A 26,360-nucleotide genomic window follows, 5' to 3' on the forward strand; every position below is an offset into this window, starting at 1 on the left:
CAGTGTGGACCCTAGTCAGATGCTGCAGCTATGGCACAAAGCTAAAACTCCAAGAGAAACCTCATATTTCTAGCAGGAAAAGGAGACCCTGCAAAACAAAGAAGATGAGAGGAATATCAAAAAGGGGTGAGCTGGAGAAGGGAACTCCTTAATTCTATGTATGAATCCACATAAGTGCTCACACCTGAACTGACCATCTGCAGGGCAGACAAAAAGCTGCACAGCAAAAGATATGTTAACTGAACTACAATTTAAATTACTACCCAAGTTCCAAAATATTCCTGAGTGTTCTATGTATAGAACAGACTCAAAGAGCACAATAAAACCTTTGAAAACTGAACTGATATGGAACCAGCACCCACAAGTGAGACTCAACTTGAGATAGGAACCGAACTGAATTGACGGCCTCCTAAAACAGAACAAAACAAAAATCAACATTCCCCAAAGACTTTTATCAAGACCCAGAGTCTATGCAACATAAAATCAAAATGTCTTGGAGAAAAATCACAATTACTCGGGAATTCCCTGGCAGTCCAGTGGTTAGGACTCTGCACTTTCACTGCCAAGGGCCTGAGTTCAATCCCTAGTTGGGAAACTAAGATCCCCAAAGATGTGCGGCAGAGGGGCAGGGGATCACAATTTCTCAATATATGAAGAGCTGGAAAAATACGGTCAGCTTTTAAGGAAAAATCAACAGCTACCAACTGCTAGATAACCAAGATGTTAGCTACCAACTGCTAGATAACCAAGATGTTACAATTACCAAAGACTTCAAAGCAGTTACAATTAGAGTAGATGAAGACATTGTCTCTAGATATATGCTGTACTCTAGAAAAATTCTTGCATTTTTGTATCCGAATTAATGACAAAACCTGTGAACCAGAAGGGATAAACTGTCACACAAAGTAACATTACCAGTGTAGAGCAGTAAAATTAAGTACAGCTATATACAAATGTATGCAACAACCTAGGATGATTTAAAAGCACATTGCTGAACGAAAAAAAGTTGCAGACGATTACATAACAATAAACTATCCTTGTAAAGCTCAACCGTTTATCAAAGTTAACATACATGTACACAAACTAAATTTTTAAAAGCAAGGGAATAAACCCAAAATACACGAGAGTGTTACCTCTGGAGGAAAGCAAGGGAATGGAATGGGAAAAGACAGGTAATTTTAACAATACTGGCAATATCCTAGTTCCAAAATTGCTGGTTGGTTTCCACGTGTACAATGCTTATCTGGTATACCTATTTACGTACCCCCAAAAAATAAGTGTTTAAACGACATCCAGTGTCCATGGTGACAGAACAGAGTTCTCGAGCCTTTATTAAAATAACTTCTCCAGAAACACGAAGAGCTCATACACCTCACCCTCTTAATGCAGGAAGAGCAAGCCGCCTTTGCCAGCAGATCACCGTCACTTCCGCCCCCGCCTCCCTAACTCCGCCCATCTGAACAGAAGTACTTTCCTTTCGGGTCCTCCCGCCTGTAGGGGTCTCTCCGAGGCTTCTAGTGCCACGGAGGCCTCCTTCCTAGGCTGTCCCGGCGGCGCCTGTTAGTTTAGCTCAGATAATTTATTTGCATTGTAAGTCTTTCGGCTAGGAAAAAATCTCACAGGCATCTTTTTATGGAAAATAACGTTCAAACTCAATCCAGGCCGAGTGTTCTCACTGTCAAAGCCTGTCGCAGTGATGGGAAGGAGTCAGGCAGCGTGGGGACAGCCCCGGAGTGCCCAAAGTCCCCGGCCCGCTTCCTCCTGTGAAGACGCAGCTGCGGGTGGCTGTGGTGGCGGCGTCCAAGATGTCGACCAAGAATTTCCGAGTCAGTGACGGTGACTGGATTTGCCCTGACAAAAAGTGAGTTTATGAAGGGTCCCGAATTGGAGCGGGGTTGATCGGTAGAGGTTTTCTCGAGTCGACTGGGCATCTTCCGTTTTTACGGTCTCTGGTACCACCAGCCGGGTGGAGGCGGTGAATTGCCGGCTCCCGGGCGGGAAGGAGGCTCTTAGTCTCCTCACTATGAGGTCTTTCGGGAGCCTTTGTTTTGAGTATGTCTCCAGCGTCTCCTAGATCATGTCTCTCCAAGTCAGCCCGTCGTTTTCGGGAACGAGATGGCCGCCCTTTTGCCCCACACTCCACCCCCCGCCCCCGACCAAGTTTCAGCGGTAAGGATATCTCCCTAACCGTGGCCACCTCGGTGTCTGATCTCCTCCACGTGACTTTTCCCTGCAGAACTTGACTCTTGTTCGCGGAAAGCGTTCCTTTCTTGAACTCATGTTTTTGCTTCTCATAATTCACCTTTTTTTTTTTTTCTCCAATTTAAACTTTCCTTACTGTTGATACTTTTTCCTCCCGAACACTATTCTCTTTTGGTTGGGGACATTCTGATTTTTTTTTTATGACCTTTAATCACCCCACAAAAATTGGACCTTTCGCCTCGTTAGAGCCGAAACACATGAGGCCTGTGTTTTTGCCTGCTCAGCCCTGGAGAATGCCTGCTTCAAAGAAGCACGTGTTTAGTAACTCTGCTGAAACCAGTGTGCTCTATTAAATTGTTAGTACTATTTTATTGACGGGTCCTCAAGTAGGTCTGCCTATTTGGAGAGATATGAAAATTACTACGGAAGGTAATTGTCAGAAAAATGGAATGCACAACTCGTTCCAAAAAAAAATTTGATTTCTTGTCTCTAAGCTAGCCACAGATAGCATGTGGAGTTCATGGTAGTAAAGAGTAAAAGCTTTGAAGCAAATAAACCTAGGTTTAATTCCAGTCCTATTGCTTATAGATCATGGAACTTTAAATAGGTTATTTACCTTTGCTTAAAAAAAAAAAAAAAAAAAAAAAAAACCTAGGGTGGAAGAGCTCCTTTACAGTGATATAACATAGACTGTATGTGTAGAGCAATAAAATGTAGCAAATACTGATTGATAGCTGTGGATAGTAGTTTTAAAATCAAATGTCAAAGGAGAATAAGTCCTTATTTCCCCAGCATTTGTCTTCTATTCATATTTTAAGCAGTTTAAGTGAAGCATCATGTTTTTTTACATAAAAAATTGATGGCTCTCGATTGCATAAAGATGAAGATGACTTGAAGGGTCTCAAGTCTAACCATTTTGAATAGAACAAACAAGTGACTTTTGTGTTGTTGGTTACTTGTAGAATAATGTGCTTTTGACAGTGTCATTAATGACAGTATACTCAAATATTTGAGGTAGGTTTTTGTAAGAGTGCATTTCAACTCAGTTGCAGATATATGAACAGGGTAACTTCTACAATGTGTATAAATCCAGAAAACATTTTCGGAATATATTTTCAGTGCTTATTGGAGTCATAAAGATATTCTTTAGGGGGGAAAAAACAACCTAAAAATTAATTGGAGTGCTTCAGTTTAGTGTCCATTCTGTATTTCACAACTTTATTTCATGCTAGTATAACACCTAAGAAATAATCAGCATTTTAAAATTTAATCTGTACATGTTATTCAGAGCACTTAGCATGCTTTTACTGACATGCAGATGCACTGTGAAGACCATGTTAGTGAACCCAGTAAGTTTTTTGTTTTTGTTCATTAAATATCAGTATAAAGTGATAGGTTACTTGATGTGTTGAGATTATTGGTTGTAGTTTTTCAGCCAGGTTTCAGAGGTTGATAAATATCCCCCAAAACTCAGTTTTCTTTTAATTATTGAACCTATTTATATTTTTAGTCAGTACAACCCACCTCCCTTTGTTTTTTACCATCCCACCTCCTATTTCTAACAAGAGTATTTTATTAAGATCTGTGAAGCTGTATTTGACTTAACTCATTTTCTCCCCCTTGGTTCACCCTTAGGATTTTGTATTTCTTATAATTCTTATTGTATAATCTTATTTTCTATACGAAGAATTACTTTAAAGTTTTTTTGAACCGCCGGTGCTTCATCAGTAATTGTTCAAGTGGACTCACATCTCACTTAAGCTTTGTGAGGGGATTTCATTATAATTAACGATATGTGCTAATAGGACACTGAGGCACAGAGATCCTCAGTGACTTACCAGGATCACATAATTGGGAAGTGAAAGATTGGAGTTTCTTATCCTCGACTTGTGACTTTAAATCTTGTATTTTTTCCACCTAAATTGTGAGGGTTGGTTTTTGGGTTTTTTTTTGTTAACATTGACATTAACATGAAAAGAGATGGTGGTAGAAGTTCTGGACCCAGGTATATAGGGAGGACACATTAAAAAGTTGTGTAATAAGATTTTTTAAATTATATAAGTTTACTAGATGTCTGTATAAATTTTTTTTACTTTATTTTCAGATGTGGAAATGTAAACTTTGCTAGAAGAACTAGCTGTAATAGATGTGGTCGAGGTAAGCATTTAAGGAAGCTTCCTTTAAGACTGTGTATACAGATCATTTCTTTATTTTCCCAGATTCATACTTCATTTTTCTATTCTTCAGAGAAAACAACTGAGGCTAAGATGATGAAAGCTGGAGGCACTGAAATAGGAAAGACACTTGCAGAAAAGAGCCGAGGCTTGTTTAGTGCTAATGACTGGCAGTGTAAAACGTATGTGTTTCAAATTATCGTCCTCACTTTTTCCCATAATAATATATATCTAGCCACTACTTGTTAATATTACCTACTCTTACTAGTCACATTGACAAGCCAAAGTAACCTTTAAATTAAAGGTCTGTTGATTATTATTAAGTATATATCTGACATAGTTTAAAGAACTTTTAAATTCTGTTTTTTAATGGTAATATTAGTTGTTGCTAAGATGAATTATGTATACCAGTAAACAGATGCTTAAGGTGAGCTAACATTCAAAAAAAAAAGAGAGAAGGGTATTTAAAAGCACTAAAACCTATTTCTGTTAAAAAAATCTCAAAAACTTTTAGCCTGTATCATTAATGTGAAATATACCACAAAATTTATTTTTCCTGTTTGCACAGTAATTTTAGAATCATAAGTTGCATACCGTAGATAATTATTCCTAATTAGGTAGGTTTCTTAATATTTCTGGTTTTCACATGCTGTATTGATTTTTCCAATATCCATTTTTTCTGTTAAGCAGATGAATCAAATACACATGAAAGGAGACTGAATCAGAAGAGGGTCTTACACAAATTTCTGGTCTTACAGATACTAAGTTAGTATTAGATAACTTTCCAGCAAGATTAGTTGCTGAATTTGGGATCCAGTGCTTGAACTGATTCTGCAAAACAAATTTTTTTTAACATTATTTGGAAGGTATAACCTCACTCTTGAGGTGAATTTGGAGACTGGGAAATTAGTAGAACCTTTTGTTTAAAGTGGTATCTTTTCCCCCCTATGATGGCAGACTCTCTATAGATATAATTTGTCATTGATTTCTCATAAAATGATAAAGGCAGTCTTCATGCTGTATAGGTTTCGCTTCTCTGCTTAAGTAGTTCAGTCTGTTGGAACCATACTCTCTCCAGAATACGTACATTGGTACATATTCTTTGTAGCATCCTTAGTACACATTCCTTTATGATAGTTCACTCTACTTTTTATTTTAAAATTTTAAAAATTTACTATTTGTCTTACGTTATAGTCTACTAATTTGATATTTTTCACTTTTAAAGTTGCAGTAATGTTAATTGGGCCAGAAGATCAGAGTGTAACATGTGTAATACTCCAAAGTATGCTAAGCTGGAAGAAAGAACAGGTAATATTCAAACACAGTCCAACTAAATGATTTTAAAAGAACTAAACATTGAAATTAATAATTGTACCACTTCATAAGAGCACAGTAAATGAAGATTGTTTATTCTGCCCTTTTTTTGTGAGGGGGGGCCGCCACTTTGGGTCTTCCTTGCTGCACGCAGGCTTTCTCTAGTTGCGGCGAGCGGGGGCTACTCTTTGTTGCGGCGCATGGGCTTCTCATTGCGGTGGCTTCTCTTGTTGCAGAGCACAGACTCTAGGCACACGGGCTTCAGTAGTTGCTGAGCATAGGCTCAGTGCTTGCCGCACGCAGGCCCTAGAGTGTGCAAGCTTCAGTAGTTGCAGAGCATGGGCTCAGTAGTTGTGGCTCACGGGCTCTAGAGCGCAGGCTCAGTAGTTGTGGCGCACGGGCTCAGTTGCTTGGCATGTGAGATCTTCCTGGATCAGGGATCAAACCCGTGTCCCCTGCATTGGCAGGCAGATTCTTAACCACTGCGCTAGCAGGGAAGTCCCTGCCCTTTTTTTTTTTTACCTTGTTTTTTTTCCCCTCATCCACAAAGTCATCTTTTGTTTGATAATTTCACAATTTACAAAGTACAGCATCAGGAGGCCTTATCCTTACAAGTAGTCAACATTAAGATAGTTTTAGAAATGTTTTATTCCTCACTCTTTCCTCTGCTGGTCTAAATGTTTGTTATTAGTAATGATAGAGTAGTACCATTTTTTTAATTCATTTGATATCCTAGTATGACAAAAAAGAGCATGGGGCACCATTTAAAGTAATTGTCTAAAGTTTAGGCAATAATTATCAAATTTGGCTATACATTAAAATCATTTGAGAAACTCTAAAAATCCAGATTCCAAAACAGAACTATCAAAGCTCTTTCCGGGTGAGTCCCAAAAATCTTCAGGTGATTCAGATAGTGTTTGGTAATCATTGGCCTAAATAATAACCTATCATCTGTGTGTTATCAGTAGTGGGGTGAAAATATTTGCTAAATAGAATATAGTTTTCCCATTATCATCAGTTAGTGCAACCACATTATCAGTGTACTTCACATCTGATTTTATCATTCAGCAACTTGTACAATCAAAGGCTCCATTCTATATATAGTCACCTTGTCAGACCTAGACTTAGTAAACTATTTCCCTGTTTTATTTTCCTCTCTGACTTTAGACAATTCCATGCTCTGTATAGACTAAGACCTTTTAAATAAGGGTCTCCCTTTTTTTCCTTCCCTTACCTCTTTAAGGTTTACATTTTTTCCCCTGTATTTTTTTTTTTTTTTTTTGCGGTATGCGGGCCTCTCACCGTCGTGGCCTCTCCCGTTGCGGAGCACAGGCTCCAGACGGGCAGGTTCAGCGGCCACGGCTCACGGGCCTAGCCGCTCCATGGCATATGGGATCTTTCCAGACCGGGGCACGAACCCATGTCCCCTGCATCAGCAGGCGGACTCTCAACCACTGCGCCACCAGGGAAGCCCTCCCCTGTATTTTTAATCTATCCCCCCCCCACACCCCTCTGGTTGTTTATTCTGTCTCCTTTTTGGTTTTATTTTCGTGGCCGCAGAATGTTGGGGTTCTTCAAGGTCCAATTCCTGAGGTCTCTTTTTTGCTCTATATTTTCTAGGCATTTTCTTCTAAGCCCTAAGTTTAAGTGAGCATTGGCACACCAATGAGAACCAAATTTATGTCTCTAGCTCAGACTTCTTTGACCTGTATATTCAGCTGCCTATTCAGCATCACCATGTAAATGTCGAACTCATTATATCCAAACTGAATTCATGATTTTCCCCCAGGACATGGCCCTCTTTTGGTGATCTCTTTCTCATGATTAGTACCACCCACCATATGCTTGTTATATAAACCAGAAACTTAGGTGTCCTTCTTAATAACTCCTTCACCTCTCCTGTACCCCCAAAAGTCTTTTCCATCATTACCCTGGGCAGAGATACCACTATATCTTGTTTCTTGGAAAAAGAGCCATCTTGTTGGTGTCTGTACATACTCCCTTCCTGCTCAGTTGCAGCCAGGGTTTTTTTTTTCCAAACTAAAAACTCCATTTGTGTAAAACCGTTTTGATTGCTTTTAGGATAAAGTCCAAAATCTTTTAACAGTTTTAAAAATTGTAATTCCTAAAAGCCTTTTATTTATTCACATTCTCTTTGACCTATTTTGTGACTCCTTTAAAAGTTTCACTAATGCAAGAGCTGTAGTCTGACAACTGAAGTTGTCAAAGTTTGTTTGATAACCTCACTTTCCTTTACTCATTATCTTTTTTCTGTCATTCCGGTGTCTTGACTCTTTCCCATCTCCCCATATATAAGTAGTTGTCTTTTGCTGGTCACTGTTGAAGATGTGAGCTAATACATACTGTTGCTCTCTAGTTTCTCTTTACTATTTGTTCTGTTTACTAATTAATCAAAATACAGAATCATAGAATTTTCAAGTTAGTGTATCAGTTCTTCCTTTGAAGTACATGTTATATTCATCCCCTTTTCTCTCTTCATTTCCATTGTCACAACCCTAATTCAGGCCAGTTTTAAATCTGTGTTTGATCCTTTACTGGTCCTTGCTCATATTTTTCATTTTTTGAGACAAATTTTAAGATATGATTTTTATTTTAACACTTGCTAAAAACATACAGAGGTTCTTGATAGCATGTGTCATCTAAATTGTATTATAAAGCCTTTTAAAAAAAACAGCAAAACTCATTCTTTAAATGGTACCAGAATTGTGGCATTTCCTATACTAATATATTGAAGAAGTATTTTTTGGCCATTGGGCATGTGCTGGGGATACTTGAGTGAGCAAAACAGATATGTAAAGGCAAGGATCAATGAAGTCTTCTTTGAGAGAGCAATGTTTAAGCTAAGAAGTGAAAGTAGCAAGTTGAGAGATCACTGTAAGCAAGAGCAAACAGTTTGTGTGAATCAGGCCCTGAGACTTGAAAGAATTTAGCATATTGGATGAATTCCTAGGAGCTCCAGAAATCACTTCAGAAATAGGCAAAGGCCATGTAAATCATGGTAAGGAGTTTTATTTTATTCTAAATATAATGGGAAGTAACTGAAGGATTTTTAGCAGGGAGTGACACGTCTAATTTTCTTTAAACATTACTGGTTTATGGAAAAAGAATTAGGGGGTAGGAGTGGCAAGAGTGGAAGCAAGAAGACCAATTTTTACAATATTCCCTGAAGAGCTTCAAACCAGTAGAATGAAGGAAACACACATAAATAAGCCAGTTATTCCTCTAACTCACTGATCCTGAAGTTTTTTTTATGATAGAGCTATATTTCCCACGTATAGGGAAAGAGTTTGTGAGGTGTATTTGTTGTAAGGGTTCAAACAGCATACCTTAATAATCTCTTTATTGTTAGCAGATTGTTTAGGTTCTTTTTTATGGCCTATGTGAGTGAACATGAAAATAGCTTTGTATTTGCTATCAAACTCACTTTAAAGTAATTTTACTTACATACCTATGCAAAATCTACCTATATGAGTTACAGTTCACTTTCTAAATCTTGGTATAATTGATTCTTTAGCTCCCCATATTTGCCATACCATTTTTTAGCTTTAGATTACTGACTAAACAAAGATCTCTACTAAAAGCCTTTTAAATAGGATTTTAATATAGGATTGTTTTAATATGTTTACATTTCCACATATAAATAGTCCAGTTTATCAGGCATTTTTCTGCATTGGCCTTAAAAACAATCATTCTGTTGTATCGTATTTTTTCTTTCTTTTTCTTATGTGAATCATTTTCCATCTAGATCCCGTGAATATTTTTGTCTTAATTTTTCACCAACTTCAAAGTATTTTAAGGTTTAGGTCTTTACTATTAGTCATCTCTTACAATTTGTTTATCAAACAACTCGTACCTTAGTCTCAGGACATACTGATATAATATTAAACATATATGTAGAGACAGGAAGTTGTATTGTTGAATTATAACTTTCTACAGTGTTTATATTCCAGAATTAACATTGAATTTGAGCTGTTTTGAGGTGAATATATACCCAGTTGTACTTGTTTCTGTTTCTTTATATTTGATACTCTGAAAAACTAGAGCCAAGAGTTTACCAAGGAAAAGTTGTTATTGGTATTTAAGACACTTTTCACTTTTGTATCATATTCATAAAAACAAAAGGAAATTCTTGTGTATTACAGTTGGAGTCTGTTTTGTGTCCAGAACCAGGGTGGAGGAGGAGGAAAAAAGGGATGATATAAAGTGATATCCAAGGATAAACACTGATACATTGCAGTTTTCACTGGTACAAAGTACAGTGAAGAAAGGAAGGATTTTGTATTAATGTGATTTTTTTTTTTTTAAGAAAGTTAATTTTATTACATTATTTTGTTGGGGCAATTACATGCTCTCTACTATTTGTTTCTGGCTCTTTTATGAAATGATGAGAAGGTAAGTGATGAGTTTTTTTTTTTAATGTCCGTGATTGACAGATTTAAAGTCACAAATCTTGAATTTTTAAAAAATACTTTTTTATCTATAAGTTTATTTAACGTTTTGCTGGTTCATTAAATCCAGGAATCACTCTGTGTGCTGGTACTGTTCTGAAATATGAGGTAGTTAGATTATGTTACTTTTAACCACATCTCCATCTGTCAGTCTAAATTGTAGATGTTAGTTGTGACAGCAAACAATAATGGTTTGCTGATCCTGATTGCTTTTTAGTAGCGTATTTTCAGTTGGGAAGTTACTGGCTTCTTCAGAAAACCTGAGTGACTTTTAACTGTATTTAAAACCAATTTGGATGTCCTTTATTGTGTCATTATATTTGTCTATATAATTAAAAATTTTCCAAGCTCTAGCTACATTTTAGCCCAGCAAAATTTCAGTTATCAAAAGATTTCAGACCATTTTCAACTAGTAAACAGTAAAATTTGATAGTTGGTTCTTATTGAACCCACTTCTCCCAGAAGAATTAGGATAAACTACAGAGGAAAGTCCTTTTAAAAGTTGGTTATAGCAGAGGTTTAAGGAGCTGTTTTCCACTCATATTACATGCATTACTAAAATCACATAGGACATTTTGAAATTGAGAAGAGCTGTAAATGTAGCCACGGGACTTTTCCAGCTATGGTATATAACTTGGAGACTTCTCTATAGTGATTTGGTGGTTTTTTTTTTTTTAGACCAGTAATTTATTAAAGGGATAGACAAATGTCTTTGATAAGATTTTCTTTTTTTCTATTGCTTGTAAGTGATTCTGACATGTTTTTGTTACTTTGATGAATTCTTATAACAGTATATGCCCCCCCTTTTTTAGGATATGGTGGTGGTTTTAATGAAAGAGAAAATGTTGAATATATAGAAAGAGAAGAATCTGATGGTGAATATGATGAGGTAAGCTATACATTAGTGTGCAGGTTGAAAGCAGCTTAGAGAAACATGTTAGAAAATACCTTGCAAAAGGAAACTGTTAAATGTATCTCATTTTTGTAAGTACACTTTGAGTCTTTTACAGCAGCTTACCATTTTGTAGGAAATCCTAATGGATTTAAAACATATAACTGACATAAAAATGTATGTTAACCAACATAAAAATGTACATTAACCTAAATATATAAAAGTAATTTCTTTGAAAAAAAGTATTTATATTAACAGTTTCAGCTAACAGAAGTGTTATGAAACTTTTTCTATAGTTTGGACGTAAAAAGAAAAAATACAGAGGGAAGGCAGTTGGTCCTGCATCTATTTTAAAGGAAGTTGAAGATAAAGAATCTGAGGGAGAAGAAGAGGATGAGGATGAAGATCTTTCTAAATATAAATTAGATGAGGTAAATTATTTCCTTATATTTCCCCTTTGTCTTATTCAGGCTATGGGATAACATGTGAATGTCTTTGACAACCTTTGGCCCATGGTGAAGATGGGTTCTCCAATGTAATCATTTGTTTTCACAAAGATTTTGAGCTTCTGCTCTGCCAAGCATTATTCTGACTCCGGAGATACAAAGTGACTGAGACACAACCACCCTTCTCTTAAGGGAACTTAAATTCCAGAGGGGGAAAGGCATAAATGAAAGATAATTTAAATAGCAATACTGTGGTGTAGATACATGTTGTGATAGCAGAGCATTAGAAGAGCTACTTTGTTTTTAGTGGTTGGGGGATTTCTGAGGCAGTGGAATTTGAGCTGAAATTTGAGTGACAGAATGATATGAAGGAGCCTGCTGTAAGAGCTGGGGTCGGAGCACTTTTAAGGCAAGGAGGACAGCAAATAAAGTTTCCCCTAGCAGGAAACAAGCCAGCACCATCCAAAAAATCATACATAGGCTAGTGTGGTTAGAGCAGAGGGAAGAATGTAGTGGGGGGGTCAGCAGCCACATTAGGTCTGGTGATGTTTTTTCTGTGGGGCCTGAGTGTAAAATGTTATGGATGAATAGATCCAGATTAAGGGTACTTTGGGGACTGAGCATAGGATGCCCTTGAATGCAGCTGAACAAATCAATGCAAAACAAGTTTTAAAAACAAACAAATAAGGTATATTTATCTGATCTGTGTTTTAGAGTGATGACTGTCAACATATTGAGATACTTGGGAGGCAGAATGGATTCGCGGTTAGGGAGACTACCTAAAAGGTTATGGTAGTATACTAAAGAATGAAGTTCTGAACTAAGACTGAGGGAGCTGGATTCAAGAACTTTTAAGGGAGTAAAACTGAAAATTCTTGACAGCTCATTTGGAAATACATTGTGATGAAAAAGAAAATAAGTATGACTTCTACATTTACTTCTTTAACTGTCTGAGACAGTCATTAAGTCTCTTTAGCTGAGGTGAGGAATGTAGTAGTCAGATTTCAGGACTGAGAATGAATTTGCTGAGGTGTTAGCTATATAATAAATCCATATGGAGATGTCCAGTACATAGAACTATTCATCATTCCTAGATAGCATGGATATCTAAATGTCTAAATATAATTGACTCTGAGTTTTCGTTAGGATGAGGATGAAGATGATGCTGATCTCTCAAAGTATAATCTTGATGCCAGTGAAGAAGAAGATAGTAATAAAAAGAAATCTAATAGACGAAGTCGCTCAAAGTCTCGGTCTTCACATTCACGATCTTCATCACGCTCATCCTCCCCCTCCAGTTCAAGGTCTAGGTCCAGGTAAACGGGTACAGGTCAAGGGTAACACCAGTCAAAATGTCAGTATCTAACTTCTTTACTTATAAATTTTGTTTTTCTTGACTAAATAAGCTTTCCTTTTATTTCAGAGTTTTCATTCAAGTCATCTTTTATAAGATAATTTTTTCTGTCTTAGTGCCATGAAGTTATTGTCCAGTATTTTCAGAAATACAAAATTTTAATATGAAACTTCCTTAGTTCCATTTTAACACCATGCCTTTTATTAAAATAGACTTTAAAAATTCAATTAAATCATTATATATAGTGGTACTGAGTTATCTAAGGAGATGGTTTACATTTAGAAATTTTAACGTAAATAAAGTGAAGATTTATATTTCCACTGATGATTTTAAACACTAGTACAAAAATTTTCTAGGCATTTAAGTTGTTGCTTACTATTACTACACAGTGTTTTATTTGGTATATGTGTTCTGAATAAAGAAGCAAATTCATCTGTATTCTATTATCTTAATGCTTATACTTTAGAGCTGTCCAGGAATAAATCAGAAGATTTAATTTGTGTTGTACTTGAATATTATTTTGTTAGTAATGTAAAGTTTTAATTGAAAAGTCCCTCATTGTGCAGTTGACAATAAAAATGAAGTTTTGGTTGAGAAAAAGCAATACCTTATGTAAGCAATCTTCCCTTGAAGAACTATTTAGTTAAGTGAAACTATGTGCAATGAATTTTAACTGTATTGGGGAATAAAATATTAGCTAATTGAGTAATTAATAATTAGATAATTGTTAATTGAGTACTGTAAAGCCTGAAAATTTAAAAGAGTGATTATAAAGATAATTTTAAGGTAAAAATTATTGTTTTTCTGCAGATTATTATTTTCAGGGACAAATTAAGTATATAAATTAAATGAAATTTATTTCATTTCTTGACTTTTTAAATTCAAATGGACCATATCTCCCCTATGTCATTTTTCAGTAATATAATTACGTAAAACAGTGACAGGATTGTCAATGTAGTTTCTCTTTAATTCTCTAACCTTTGAGTAGACAGAAAAACCTGTGGATTTAAAAATGTACACATATCAACATTTAAGCTTTATGCTAGATAGTGACTAAGAAAATAGAGGGATTTTTAAATTGGAAAAGGGAAATTGATGGAAATATTTCACAGAAGTTAAATATAAACTGCAACATCCAGTATTTCTGGATGTGTAAGTCCCGGGATACTTCTAAATATTTGTGAACATATAAAGTATTCAGTGTTAATAAAGTGATAATGCTGGACGTTTTTATTTGTACAATCTCGAATGATTTTTAGAGAAGTTTTGTCAAACTTGGAAAGTAATAGTTGATTATTTTCAAAAATTATTACCTTAAGTTTTGACATAAGTATTAATACAGAATAAAAGTTTAAAATAAACCTTAAAATACTGTATTTTGAAAATATATGTCCCAAATAGTATTCTTACTATATGAAAATGAATTCTAATACATATTTTTCTTTCAGTGTTCGTATCACAAAGCTTAATTAAATGGTCCTGGAAAAAAAAAATCCTTCCATGTTGTTCCAGGTCCCGTTCAAGAAGTTCTTCCAGTTCGCAGTCAAGATCTCGTTCCAGTTCCAGAGAACGTTCGAGATCTCGTGGGTCGAAATCAAGGTGAATGAGGTAGCTTCTCTCTGTAAAGCAGAGAGAAAAAATATTTAAAGGCTGCAGAAGGCGTTGCTTTTTTTCCTCTTATTTTGCTTCTACTTGTCAATTTTATTTTAGCATTAGAAAACTAATGCACTTGCCTCAGCTTAATTTTCTCACCGTGAGACGTTTCCATTGCCAGCAGTGTGCCAAGACATTCCCATGATTGAATTAACATGGTTATTTTGCATTATGCAAGGTTTGCTATTTTTGTGCTAAACTGTGATGAAGTAGGAAGATGGAGCCAAGTTTTATCACCAAATGTCTGTTCATTAAAGTTATTTTGCAGTAGTAGTTAAAATAAATTGAGATATGCAAATAAAAAGTTTACTCCATATTTTAAAAGGAAGAAAAAGAACTGCCTCAAAACAAATTTTGTTTTGCATGGCAATTGTTTAAATATTTATAGAAACAATTTTGTCATTTATATTAGATGAAGTTTCTGGAGGGTTTTATTTTCATTTATCTGTAATATAACACAGAATATTGTACACAGTATGTATAGTATGTAAGAAATATAGACACTTCTTAAATTCCACAAATTAAATCAAGAAGTTTGGTTGGTTAGTCTAAGTAGGATGTGATCTTAAAGTAAGCATTCTTGTTAACTTCAGGTTGCATTTAGTTAGACCTGCAGAGGGAAAAAAATCTGTAGAGAAGCAAGTGAGAAACTAGTTTTTAGTCTCTTGAAGTTTTTTCTAGTCTTGGTCAAAATATACTGCCTTTCTTTTTAATTTAATTTGTTTATCTATTAAAGGCAGCTAACATGAATAAGAGAACAACGAAAATTCCACTTGTGTGGAACTACACTGAAGTGTAGTGGTAGCTATTTTGGTAAAAATAATTGCTTAATAGCTTATTTTAGAGCCAATCTGTAGCATTAGAGGGCAACTGTAATTTGAGAACATTAAGGAGAAAAGAATGATATGCACACTTGTATTAAGCCAATACAAAATAGAGAGCAAGTGAGATTATTGTTATTATTATGTATTATCAATGTTTCATTTCTTTTATTTGAGTGCTTCTTAGGTGAAGATCCTTAAGTCCTAGTTCCCTTTGGGAAGCACTTTAATTAAGGTTTACAGAACAGCCTTCATAATTCTTTTCAAACATTTTTTTCATTGCTTATAACTTTCCAAAGAATTCTCCTTTTGGGCTTTCTGATTTTATTTTAAGCCCAAAGGTGAATTTTTTGGGAAGTTTGAGCTAAATTACTTCAACCAAAAAATGTAAATGAAGAAAAAAATTGTATTTAAACATTTGTGCATTTACCTCTGCCTGAAACATGTGAATGTCAACACTTCATACTTCATGGATAGTAATCCTTCATAAAAATAAATATTGTTAATATAAATCAAGTTTTAAAGTTATTCATTTTATTTTCCTTTGAATACTTAGCAATTTAATAGCTACTGTTCTTTGTCATTTTGTTCCCCTATCCCTGCTTTTTCTACAGCAGCTTAACTAATAAGTTGCATAATTCCACAGCAAATTGTTATGCTTACTTTCCTCCGGAAGTTGTATGATACATATTTTTTCCCCAAATGGAAGGATGTAGTTTCTAGACATAAAGTCATGCAAATGCCCACCTGTTAGCTTTGCTATTTATGTATACTTTAAAATGAAAGCCTTAAATTTTAAAAGAAGTATTTAATTCTACTTTAATACATTAAGCTGGTTTTTAATTGTAAGTAATGAGCACTTATCTTAGAATTTTTTAAAGTGATGAAATTAAAGTAAATTGTTTAAGTAGAATTATTTCATGGTTGAACCAGAGGTCTTCTGTTGAGTAAGCAGTAAGTATTCTTCCTTATAAAATTTTTATAGTTATAAATTCTGTTTGTTTATTTTTGGAGCTATTAACTAAACCGTCTGCCTGACTTCTTCTTTTAATGAAATGTTTGATTTGTTTCTCAATCAATGAAGATCCAGCTCCAGGTCCCACAGGGGCTCTTCTTCCCCACGAAAAAGATCTTACTCAAGTTCATCATCTTCTCCTGAGAGGAACAGAAAGAGAAGTCGTTCTAGATCTTCTTCATCTGGTGATCGCAAAAAAAGACGAACAAGATCACGGTCACCTGAAAGGTTTGGGTTTCTGTAGAAATAAGAATGGGTGTTCTTAAGTGTGTTTAATAGAGTAACTGAACTTCTCAGTCAAGGATTAGATTTTCGTTATCTCCTTCGTTCCCACTTCAAATTATTCTTTTCAACTTTGGACTTCAAAAAACAGATAATTACTTTGTTTATCCTTTGTTCTTTGATCAGGTTGTTTAGAAAAGATCAAACCACTCTCTTCCACTATTTGATCATTTTGTTTAAATTTTTATTTTCATATATAATTATTATAGCCAACTCTCGGTTATTTCTGTCTCTTCAGATTTTAATTCAGAAGCTGTGTGTTGACGTAATTTAGAGGTTGATTTTTATCGGTATTAATTTATGCTCTTGATTTTACATTAAATATTAGAAACCGTAGGATTCTAGGGCATCTAATAAGAAAATTAACTATTACAGATCATTGGAAATCTGTCCTAATTTAAATATGTATCAATGCATTTCCACAACAAATTATTGTTTCATGCCCTTTATAAGGAAATTGTTCTTGTAGCTAATACATTTTTCATCTTTCAGTCCAAATCTTTTTTTTTTGTAGAGAAAGACCTTTACTAGATTACTTTATCTGTGTTGACATTTTTAAAAGTGGGAAAGTGTGTCATCTGTCAGCCTTTTCTGCAGCAGGCTAATTATTCGGATTTATTATTTTTCTCTTGGTTCTCAATGTCTACATAGTCATTTTAATGGCTTCCTTAATAATCTTTACAAATTTTTATATCCTTTCAGCTTGTGAAAGTAAGGATTAGATAAAATCTGATTTTTGCTGTGTTCAGTGCTAGGATTACCTCTCCTTGTACATAATGACTGGTTTTGCATCTTCCCATTTTGGAGTTTAGATGTTAAGGTTACACACAAGTAGTCTCATTTCTGTGCATTTGTTCCTTTGTAAGAAAATTACTCCATACTTCAATGAAACTCATTCTGTTGCTTTTTTTCCACGTCTGCAAATTTTTATCTTAGCCACATATAATCCCCCTAGTTTGTTGTCATCTAAACTTAATGAACATGTTCTCTATTCCATAAGCCAGGTGATTGGTGAAAACACTAAACAACCCTGAGCCCAGGGCCAACCCCTCGGAACACCACTACTTTACCCAGGTTGATATATTGCCTTATTCATATTAGCTGCATGAATATAATCCTGTAACTAATTGTACAATCATCTTGTGTGACCTAGATTTCCAAAACATAATTATTTATGGATATATATTTGCATACACAGAAGCCTTGCTATATCTATTTTACATATAGACTTACCACATTATATACAGTGTATCACAGAGAACGATTAAGTCACGCTGCCATCACCAAGTTTATATGTCTTTGTTGTATTAATCTGTAGTTTTATACAATTTTGCAAGGCTTTCTTTCATTACCTTAAATAATTGAGAGGTGGCTATATCGAGAGATTTTTAAATTATGATTGCACTGCTACTGGGCTCATATCCAAGGTCTAAGTACTAGTTAATTTTATGTGTATAAGTTTATATCTCAGATTTTAATTATTCCTCTTACCAGTGTAATGAGGTTTAATTTTTCATATTCTCAAAGTTTTACAAATGCTGATATTCAGCTCCAGCTTACCAGATTACCTGCTTTCTCCATTATGTCTTACAGGCACCACAGGTCACCTTCTGGATCATCCCATTCTGGTTCCCGTTCAAGTTCAAAAAAGAAATAATGAATTAAAATTTACATCTTAAAAAAAAAAAAAAAGTACAGTGCATGAAGCATATTTTTTAAGAAGTTGGTGTCTTACTTGGTCAGAAGTGCTAAATCTACTAGTAGAGGTGCATGCCTTTCATTGCTTTTCAGAACAATACAGCTGTGTTTATTTGTGAAATTAAAAGTAAATGGTATTTTAAGCCATAATGTCCCAAAATAGATGCTTTGTTTATCATTCGTTATTTACAACCATTTGCTTCATTTAAAACCATCTCAGCTATAACAAAGTACTTTGTTTTTTAATTTGAACTCTTGTTTTTCTCATCTCCAAATATGAGCATTACCTAGGCTTGTCTGGACTTTTGGCATGGAAGCAAGACTGTGGTAAAGTAGTTGGAAACAATCTGTTTATGTTAATCCGGGAAAAAGAGTCAACCTGTTTATGTTAACCTATGTCGAAGTGATTCTTATTAACTAGTTGTAAAACAGTCAACTGGAAATTTCTTTATTTTAAAATTCCCTATTTTAAGGGTGCCTTAGAATCGTTGTTTCTCTTTTATCCAGTTTTACTTTTTGCACCACCAAGTTTAATACAGAAAAGTTTTGTGAATTGGAGAGGAGAAAGGTGTTTATTTCTCCTTTCCTGACACGTAATTTGGAGCAAGAATGCCAAACAGTTCATCTCTACTAATATGGTTGATGAGAAAAACATCTTACTTTAAAATGTTTAATATTTTTAGGAGCTTTGTGTGATATCCTTTAAAAATCTAGTTATCACATTATAGGGTAGACAGTTAAATCATAGTTAATGAGGAACAAATTGAAGAAAGTTTTTGAAGTATATTTCTCTTTGGGTGAAAGACCAACAGACATTGTGAATTTAAGTGAACATTTGCTTTGAGATGTTTAATTTTAAACACATTGCATAAAATTTTCTTCTGAGTTAAAGATGAAAGCTTATTTCCTCATGACATAAGCAGAAATAATTGTTCCTATTCACTTGAAATTACTTATGGCTTAAAATACTTTCAAGGTTTATTTCTCAAAATTAAAATCTGGTCATTTGAGCTCTGTTCTGTCTTCTGGTTTTAAAAATGGTTTCTCTTAACAGTATCTTCAGTGACAATGCAAGGTAAGTATATTAAGGGAAGTTGACAATTGTGCTTGGGAACTTTTTGTCATGGGGATCAGTATCCACATTTTTTGTTTTGGGTGGGGGGTTTGTTTGTGTTTCCATAATATTAATGTCTACTGCAACTAAAAATTAAAATGTTTTAAGGTACTTAGTAGACAGAGCAAAATGATATTTGTTTTTTTATTTTGAAACGAGTGATTTTTCTCTTCAACTCATCTAAAGATGAAAGCGAAATAGCTTAAGTAGAAATATTTTGATAATATTTTTACAATGAACTTCCCCTGCTTTTTTTATGTCTTAAAATTTTCTTTGCTACATTTACTGTAGGTTGCACAAGAACTTTACTCTCTTGTAATTGTGCCTCAGACTTCTTGAAAGTCCACCTTCTAAATTGCCCATATGATCTTCTAGATTCTACATGTTATCGTTGGTTTATTCTTGTGCTTTCTGTATTTAAAACTTTGGCTGTACTAATAAGTAAATGCAAGGTTATAAATTTAGCTAATAGTAGTTTACAGACAATTCAAATGATTATGATTTTATTTGGTTTAACTAAGCTGTACTAGTTCATTTCGTAAGGAAATGATGCTGTAGACAAATGTAAATAAAGCTTGTGAGTCGAGCATCAAGTGGTGTTTGTTAGAAATAAATTAGAATTTTTAAGCTCTGATTTAATGTTCATTTTTAAGCTATTTACAGTCTGGTTTGTTTTTTGATTGTGCATCTTAAACTCCCTGTATTCACTTACCCTTTATGTAAGGTCACCTTATTTTTATATATGAATGCTTGGTTTAAAACATTCCAAAGCCATGATCACTATAACCTTGGGCACTGAACAATTTTTGTGACTTTTTTAAACAGAAGAGTACCCAAATTAGTTGAATATTTTATACCAGAACATAACCTTATTCCATGTGGCAAAAAACATGCCATAGTGTGCTTCCATTAAAACTGTCACTTTATAGCACTCAACAAGTATCCCTTTTAACTGCCAAGGGTTCTTAAATTTCCATGTAGAATCCTTCATCTAAACAACATTGAATGGTTGGTATCTGATAACAAATGTTCAAGTTCAGAGCAAGCTCTAAGCATAAGACCATCTCTAGGCATACTTACCAAGGTAAAACTAATCTTTGATTTTTTTTTTTTTTTCTCATGTCTTCTTGATATTTGGCATCCACAGCTAGTGTTGTAGATGCTGGTGAGAAGGTAGGGAATTTCTCCCTCTGCCCCACCTAACAATTTTGACATAATCGTTAGTTGTTTTGTTTTTTAATAGAAATAGCATTATAGCTTTCCTGAACTGGAAATAGTTTTATTTCTGGAAAACAGTGGAGAGTTTTAATTTAAAGACAATTTAAGGTATATAATAGTGATTTGCAGGCTAATTCTTCCTGTCACCTTTATACACTATAGTATATCATCCCCTGTTTTACAAAAAGGAAGATTACAGTTTAAGGAAATTAAAAACTTGCCCAAGGGAGCCATAGGAGTAGCATAATGGGGATTCAACCCCAAGTCTGATGGCAGATTTCAGTATTACCTCTAGTAACAACCAAATAACATGTTTGAGAAGATAAATGTTAAGCCAAAATGGTCAGATGTTTTTTAATCTGATTTAGTAAGAAGGTGTTAATTTCAGTCATTTATAGGTAGGTAGATTGGTAGACAGGCATACTATTTTGAAATATCTTTAAATATACAGGAAAGTTGCAAAGGTTGTATGGAGAGTTCCCATATACTCCCACCGAGTTTCCACCATGGTTAGCGTATTACCCTGTGATTTTGTCAAAACTAAGAAACCAACATTCATGTATTACTGTTACTTACAATCCAGATTTTGTTTGAATATCAGCATTTTTCTATTACTCTAATCCAGGATACCATATTACACTTTTTTGTCACATTTCTCCAGTCTCCTCTGGTCTGACAGTTTTTCATTCTTTCCTTGCTTTTGATGACTTTGACAGTCATGAGGAGTACTGGCTGGGTATACTTTAGAATGTCCCTCATTTTGAGTTTGTCTGGTTTTTCTTGTGATTAGACTGGAGTTGTTGGTTTTTAAAGCAAATACCACAGAGGAAAAGTGCCCTTCTCACTACATCATGTCAGGGATACATGATATTCATATGACATCACCGGGGATGTTAACCTTCATCACTTGATTAAGGTAGGAATTGCCTGAAATCACCATTGTAGTTCATTTTTTTCCCTTAATTTATTCCATTCTTTGGAAGCAAGTTACTAAGTATAGCCCACCTTCAGAGTAGGGATAGGGAGAATTCAACTCTACCTCCTGTGGGGGAAGGCTGTCTACTCATATTTGTAATTCCTCTGTTACAAAGATTTGTCTCCTATTTATTTACATCTGTATGGACTTCCACATATTTATCCTTTAAGTGAAAGTTCAATGCTATGTTGTTTTATTGCTCAAACTGTTCCCAGCTTTGGCCGTTGAGAGTCCTTTGACATGCCTCCATTCTCCAATATAATGGAAGGAAGGAAAGGAAGAATTGTTGAAGAGGGAGGTTTATCATCAAGTAGGTGAGGGAATAGAATCTAGACCTGTGGTGGTGGTAGTAATGATAGCTTTGACCTTATAGTATCAGGAAGGATGAATCCAGGTAGCATTAGAGCCAAGTTTATAGTCACTGAGAGTGACCAGTAAACACAGTTTTTTTTTTTTCCCCAGCCACATTGAACCACATGGATATTTACAGGAGGGTAGAGGGTGTTGAAGCATTGCACACAGATAAAAGATGAACGTGTGATAACTCATAGTTCCCAAATGCCTGTATTTAGCAAAATAAAAGGTACTAGCATAAGAAAAATATTTACAATAACTGGTAACTTCCTAAATACATAAATGAATGATTAAAGTGTATCTAAGATGAAGAATGCTATACAGCATTATCCAAGAGAATAAGAAGACCTGGGGTTTGAAGCTAAAATATATATATGACAACCCCTTTCGCATAATCTCAAATCTAGTGGGGGAGTGCTCTTATAAAAATACTTCATGGTAGAAATGAAGTCTGCTAAAGTGGGAAAAAAAATCAGTCTTGTCTGAATGAAGAGGCAAACTCTTAAGGAATTGACTTGAGCAGTCTTGAAGGACAAGTTTATTGATGAATAAGGTGAGCTTTAATTTCTTTGACTCCCCTGGAGTCAAAGAACCAGATTTGAATTTTTACATCATGGTACCTGTATGACCTTGGACATCGTTATGCCTTGCACACAAGTATACAGCAAATATTGGCTATTAATTTCACTCCCTACTTAATGTTTTCAGTTATTTCATATATACTAATACTCAAATGTTTATTTCCTACTTACTCCTTTCTACAGCACCAGATCCATTTCTCTCACTGCCTACTGTGTATCTCCTTTTAAATATCAAACAATTCCACCATACCTAAATTCTCCCCATGCAATCTCTCCATCAAAACTAGTATATTTCACATCGATAAACACCATTATCAGTGACTTTGGGGATCCTCTTAGATTTCTCTTTTGCCTCCCAACTCCATACCAAATAAATCTGATTTACCCCAGAATCGATAGTTCTTAACCCTCAAGCCTGCACTGCTCCATTACTACTATCACTGCTTTGGTTTATGGGCTAAGATAACTACAGTTGCCTCCTAAATGGTCATTTGGCCTCCAGTCCTGTCTGGCATATATAGTAGGTTTTTCACAGTATTTGCTAAATGCTATTTAACCAAGCAGTGATCCTTTCATTACTCATACCAGAGTGGTCTTATTAACAAGCAGTTTCTGTTCATGTAATTTCCTTGCTTAACATCTTTCCTATGGGTTTCAGGATTAAACTGAAATCCTTTGTGTCACCGTCCCTTCCCCCAGCCCTGTCAATTCCAGCAAGCTTGGGCACATAGCCTATATAGCTAGCCACATGAGCCATGCTGAACTACTTGTGATAGATTTTCATCCACGTACAGGCTTCCTATGCCTGAAATGCCCTGCACACTCCTCATTACCATCCCTTTTTCACTTGGCCTTCATGACAATTCAGAACACTAGGATGCCGTCCCTGGTTCCTGAGTTTCCATAGGAATTAGGTGAATTTCTTGAAAGGCCTTACCCAGTATTTCTGGCCCTTTCAGTGTTCTCTCACAGCAAGCACTTGGTGTTTGGCAAGGGTGTCAATATCTGTCATGTTTCTTACAAGGTTTTAGTAATTTGTTTTCATCCAATGCTACTAATGAATGCTTATTCTTTACTGGAAAACATTTGATTGCAGGAGTTTTTTCCTGAAGTTGTATCATGACAGCCAGTTACCAAACAGGTCTCAATTTTTTTTTTCTATTAAAGTTTAATAGGTCCATTTCTTCACAAGCTGATAAGGTTTGAATTTACTTATCCAGCTATGCTTCAGTGTAGTATAGAATCTAGAAATTGCATGTAAACACTGTTCATTGTCCTCAATGTTCTATTTAAAGTATGCCAACTTACGTTTATTGTAAACAGCTTAGGTAAGGTTGGAAACAAAGCCTCACTGGTATACATTTTGAAATCTGTTTTAGTTTCTTTTTATATCACCAAGGACAGAAGCACTAAAAATTTTTCTGGAAGTAAGATTTTTTTTGTCAATTATTGGTTTTTTCCTAACATGTCTGCAAAAATACTAACCTAAGCAACTTTGCTTATGAATTGGTAAATTGAGTTCCTTTAGAATGTATGACTCTTGAACTAAGTGCATTGGGGTGCATCATATGCAAAATAAGCAGTGAATTTAAAAATTAGCCTTAGTGTTCTGGTGTAGGACCAGATAATAGAGGTCAAAATGGTTTAGTGTGTATTAAAATAACTGTCATAAATGTACTTGGGTATTTAGAACAGTAAACGTATTACGTACTACTTATAACCATGTTTAATAAGTATGGCTTTAAGGCCTTAAAAGCTTTTAGTAGAAGAAAATAGTGTAAAATATTATTCATTGATAACTACACCAGTGAAGTTCAATTTACTGGCAAAAATGATTTGGACATTTATTATTAGAAAAGTAAATTATGAGTTATTTGCTCATTAGTGAAATGAAAACCTGAAAATCAAAAATGGAAGTGGTTTGGATGAAACGAGTGTGACAAATTAGTCTTTAATTATATTAATCCTCTTAGTGACATTATTATCTCTGTATACAATCTACCTGTTGACTTCAAGCCTGCTGAAAATGTTGCCTTTTCAATGATTAAATACTTCACATCAGAATTCTGAGCAGGGAAGATAAATCATCTGCATTCTTGTAATTTGGAATCTGCGGCTATTAGAGCTTAAGAATTTTAATGTGATTCTAGTGACCATGATCAGAGAAAATGAAATATTTGCAACTCTGTAAATGGTGTGGTTGGAATCACAAGATTGCGTTGCCCTATATTACACTGTTCTTAATACATTGGAATCACCAAAAAGGAAAGGTCAAAAAATGTTTAGTTCATTTTCTACCAGAAATGAAGACCACATAAGTACTTCTCAGGCTACGTATTCAGTGCTGCAGTACCTGTAGTACTAAAACCCTACAATGGAAAAAATGCTGAGAGAAGATTGGGACGTTTCACTTGTAGTTATGTTTTAATATTTTCCCCAAATTAAAAAATGAGTTTAAATCCTTTCAATTAAGTTAAATCCTTGAGTTTAAATGCTTCTCACAAAGCATTCCATATCAAGGTCTAAGCATAGACATGAAGAAAATTAGAGCAGAACTATTCATAATCAAATTGTTCAAAGCCTGTGATAAAGATGAAAAGCAGCCAGAGAAAAAGATGTTTATACAGAAATGGTAAGAATGACAACCAACATTGTCAGAGCAATGCAAACCAGATCGTGCAATTATCAGCCTATTCTATATTTACTCCTTCAAGAATATAAAAACACAAACTTTTCAGCTACTGAAAAGCTTTATCTCTAATACAAAGTATTGAGATTCTTTTGGCAGAAGAAAACTGGTATCAGATGGAAATTGGGTCTACACAAATAGCACAGAAAGTGCTATGTGGCTAAATATAGTTATGGGGTTTTTTCCCACTTACTATTTAAGTTTCTTTAAAAGGTAATTGTTTAAAGCAAATACACTGTGAGACTTCTATGTACGAGTAAAATATACAGCAAAAATTGCTCACAGGTCCAGAGGGGAGAAATGGAAGTGAGCTATTGTAAGGTTATATACAAAGTTGCAGACATCTTGAAGGTAGTCTGGTTAAGAGAGATGCTATAAAAGCAACCACTGAACATAACGAAGAGTTATACATAATACACTTACAAAGGAAGGAAAAAGTGGAATCACAAATACTCAATGCAAAAGGAGGTAGAAAACAAATAGGCTTGTAGGTTTAAACCCAACCACATCAATGATTGCATTAAATATAAATGATCAAACACCCTCAATTATAAAGTACTGATTGTCAAACTGGATAAATGAAGCAAGACCTACATGATCTTACAAGAAACCCACTGTAAACAAAGACAAATAGGTTAAAAGTGGAAGGGTGGAAAATACTATAATTCTACTAAAAACTGAGAGCAAAGAATAGAGGTAAAGAATGTCACGTCATATTAAAGTCAATCACAAAAGCATAGCAATCTTAAACGTTTATGAATGTTGTAGTCTTAAAAAAATATATGAAGCAAAAATTGATAGAACTGAATGGCAAAAATAGGGAAATCCACAATTACAGATTTCTACACTTCTCAGTAATTGATAAAACAAGCAGGAAAGTCAGGATATAGAAGATGACAAACTATCAATCAACTTGACCTAGTTGATATTTATAGAACACACTACCCAATAACAGAAATCATTCTTCTCAAATACACGTGGGACATTTATGGAGATAAACTATCTAGAGCACAAACAAGTATATACATACTGTATGATTCCATTTATATGAAGCCCAAGAACAGACATTTAACTGTTGTGATGGAAGTCAAAATAGTGATTACCTTGT

The 26,360-nt window shown here is 34.7% G+C and overlaps 1 protein-coding gene across 3 annotated transcripts; it reads left to right on the forward strand.

The window, feature by feature from the left end:
• Positions 1-1,781: 1,781 nt before the first annotated feature.
• ZRANB2 (zinc finger RANBP2-type containing 2) lies at positions 1,782-23,036 on the forward strand. 3 transcript variants are annotated; one of them, XM_082834610.1, is made up of 11 exons: positions 1,782-1,861; positions 4,307-4,359; positions 4,450-4,558; positions 5,602-5,684; positions 10,972-11,048; positions 11,348-11,482; positions 12,644-12,813; positions 14,364-14,450; positions 16,410-16,568; positions 17,623-17,696; positions 18,216-23,036. In XM_082834610.1, exons 1-10 carry the CDS (start codon positions 1,806-1,808, stop codon positions 17,654-17,656), a joined length of 963 nt encoding a protein of 320 aa, XP_082690736.1. In that variant the 5' UTR covers positions 1,782-1,805; the 3' UTR covers positions 17,657-17,696; positions 18,216-23,036. The 3 variants fall into 3 exon arrangements, with proteins under 3 accessions (XP_082690736.1, XP_082690735.1, XP_082690734.1); XM_082834609.1 differs by lacking the exon at positions 17,623-17,696; XM_082834608.1 differs by lacking the exon at positions 17,623-17,696 and having other exon boundaries at positions 4,307-4,558.
• The last annotated feature ends 3,324 nt before the right edge of the window (positions 23,037-26,360 follow it).

The sequence above is a fragment of the Leucopleurus acutus genome, assembly GCF_964270905.1.
Source record: "Leucopleurus acutus genome assembly, chromosome: 2".
Taxonomy (NCBI): domain Eukaryota; kingdom Metazoa; phylum Chordata; class Mammalia; order Artiodactyla; family Delphinidae; genus Leucopleurus; species Leucopleurus acutus.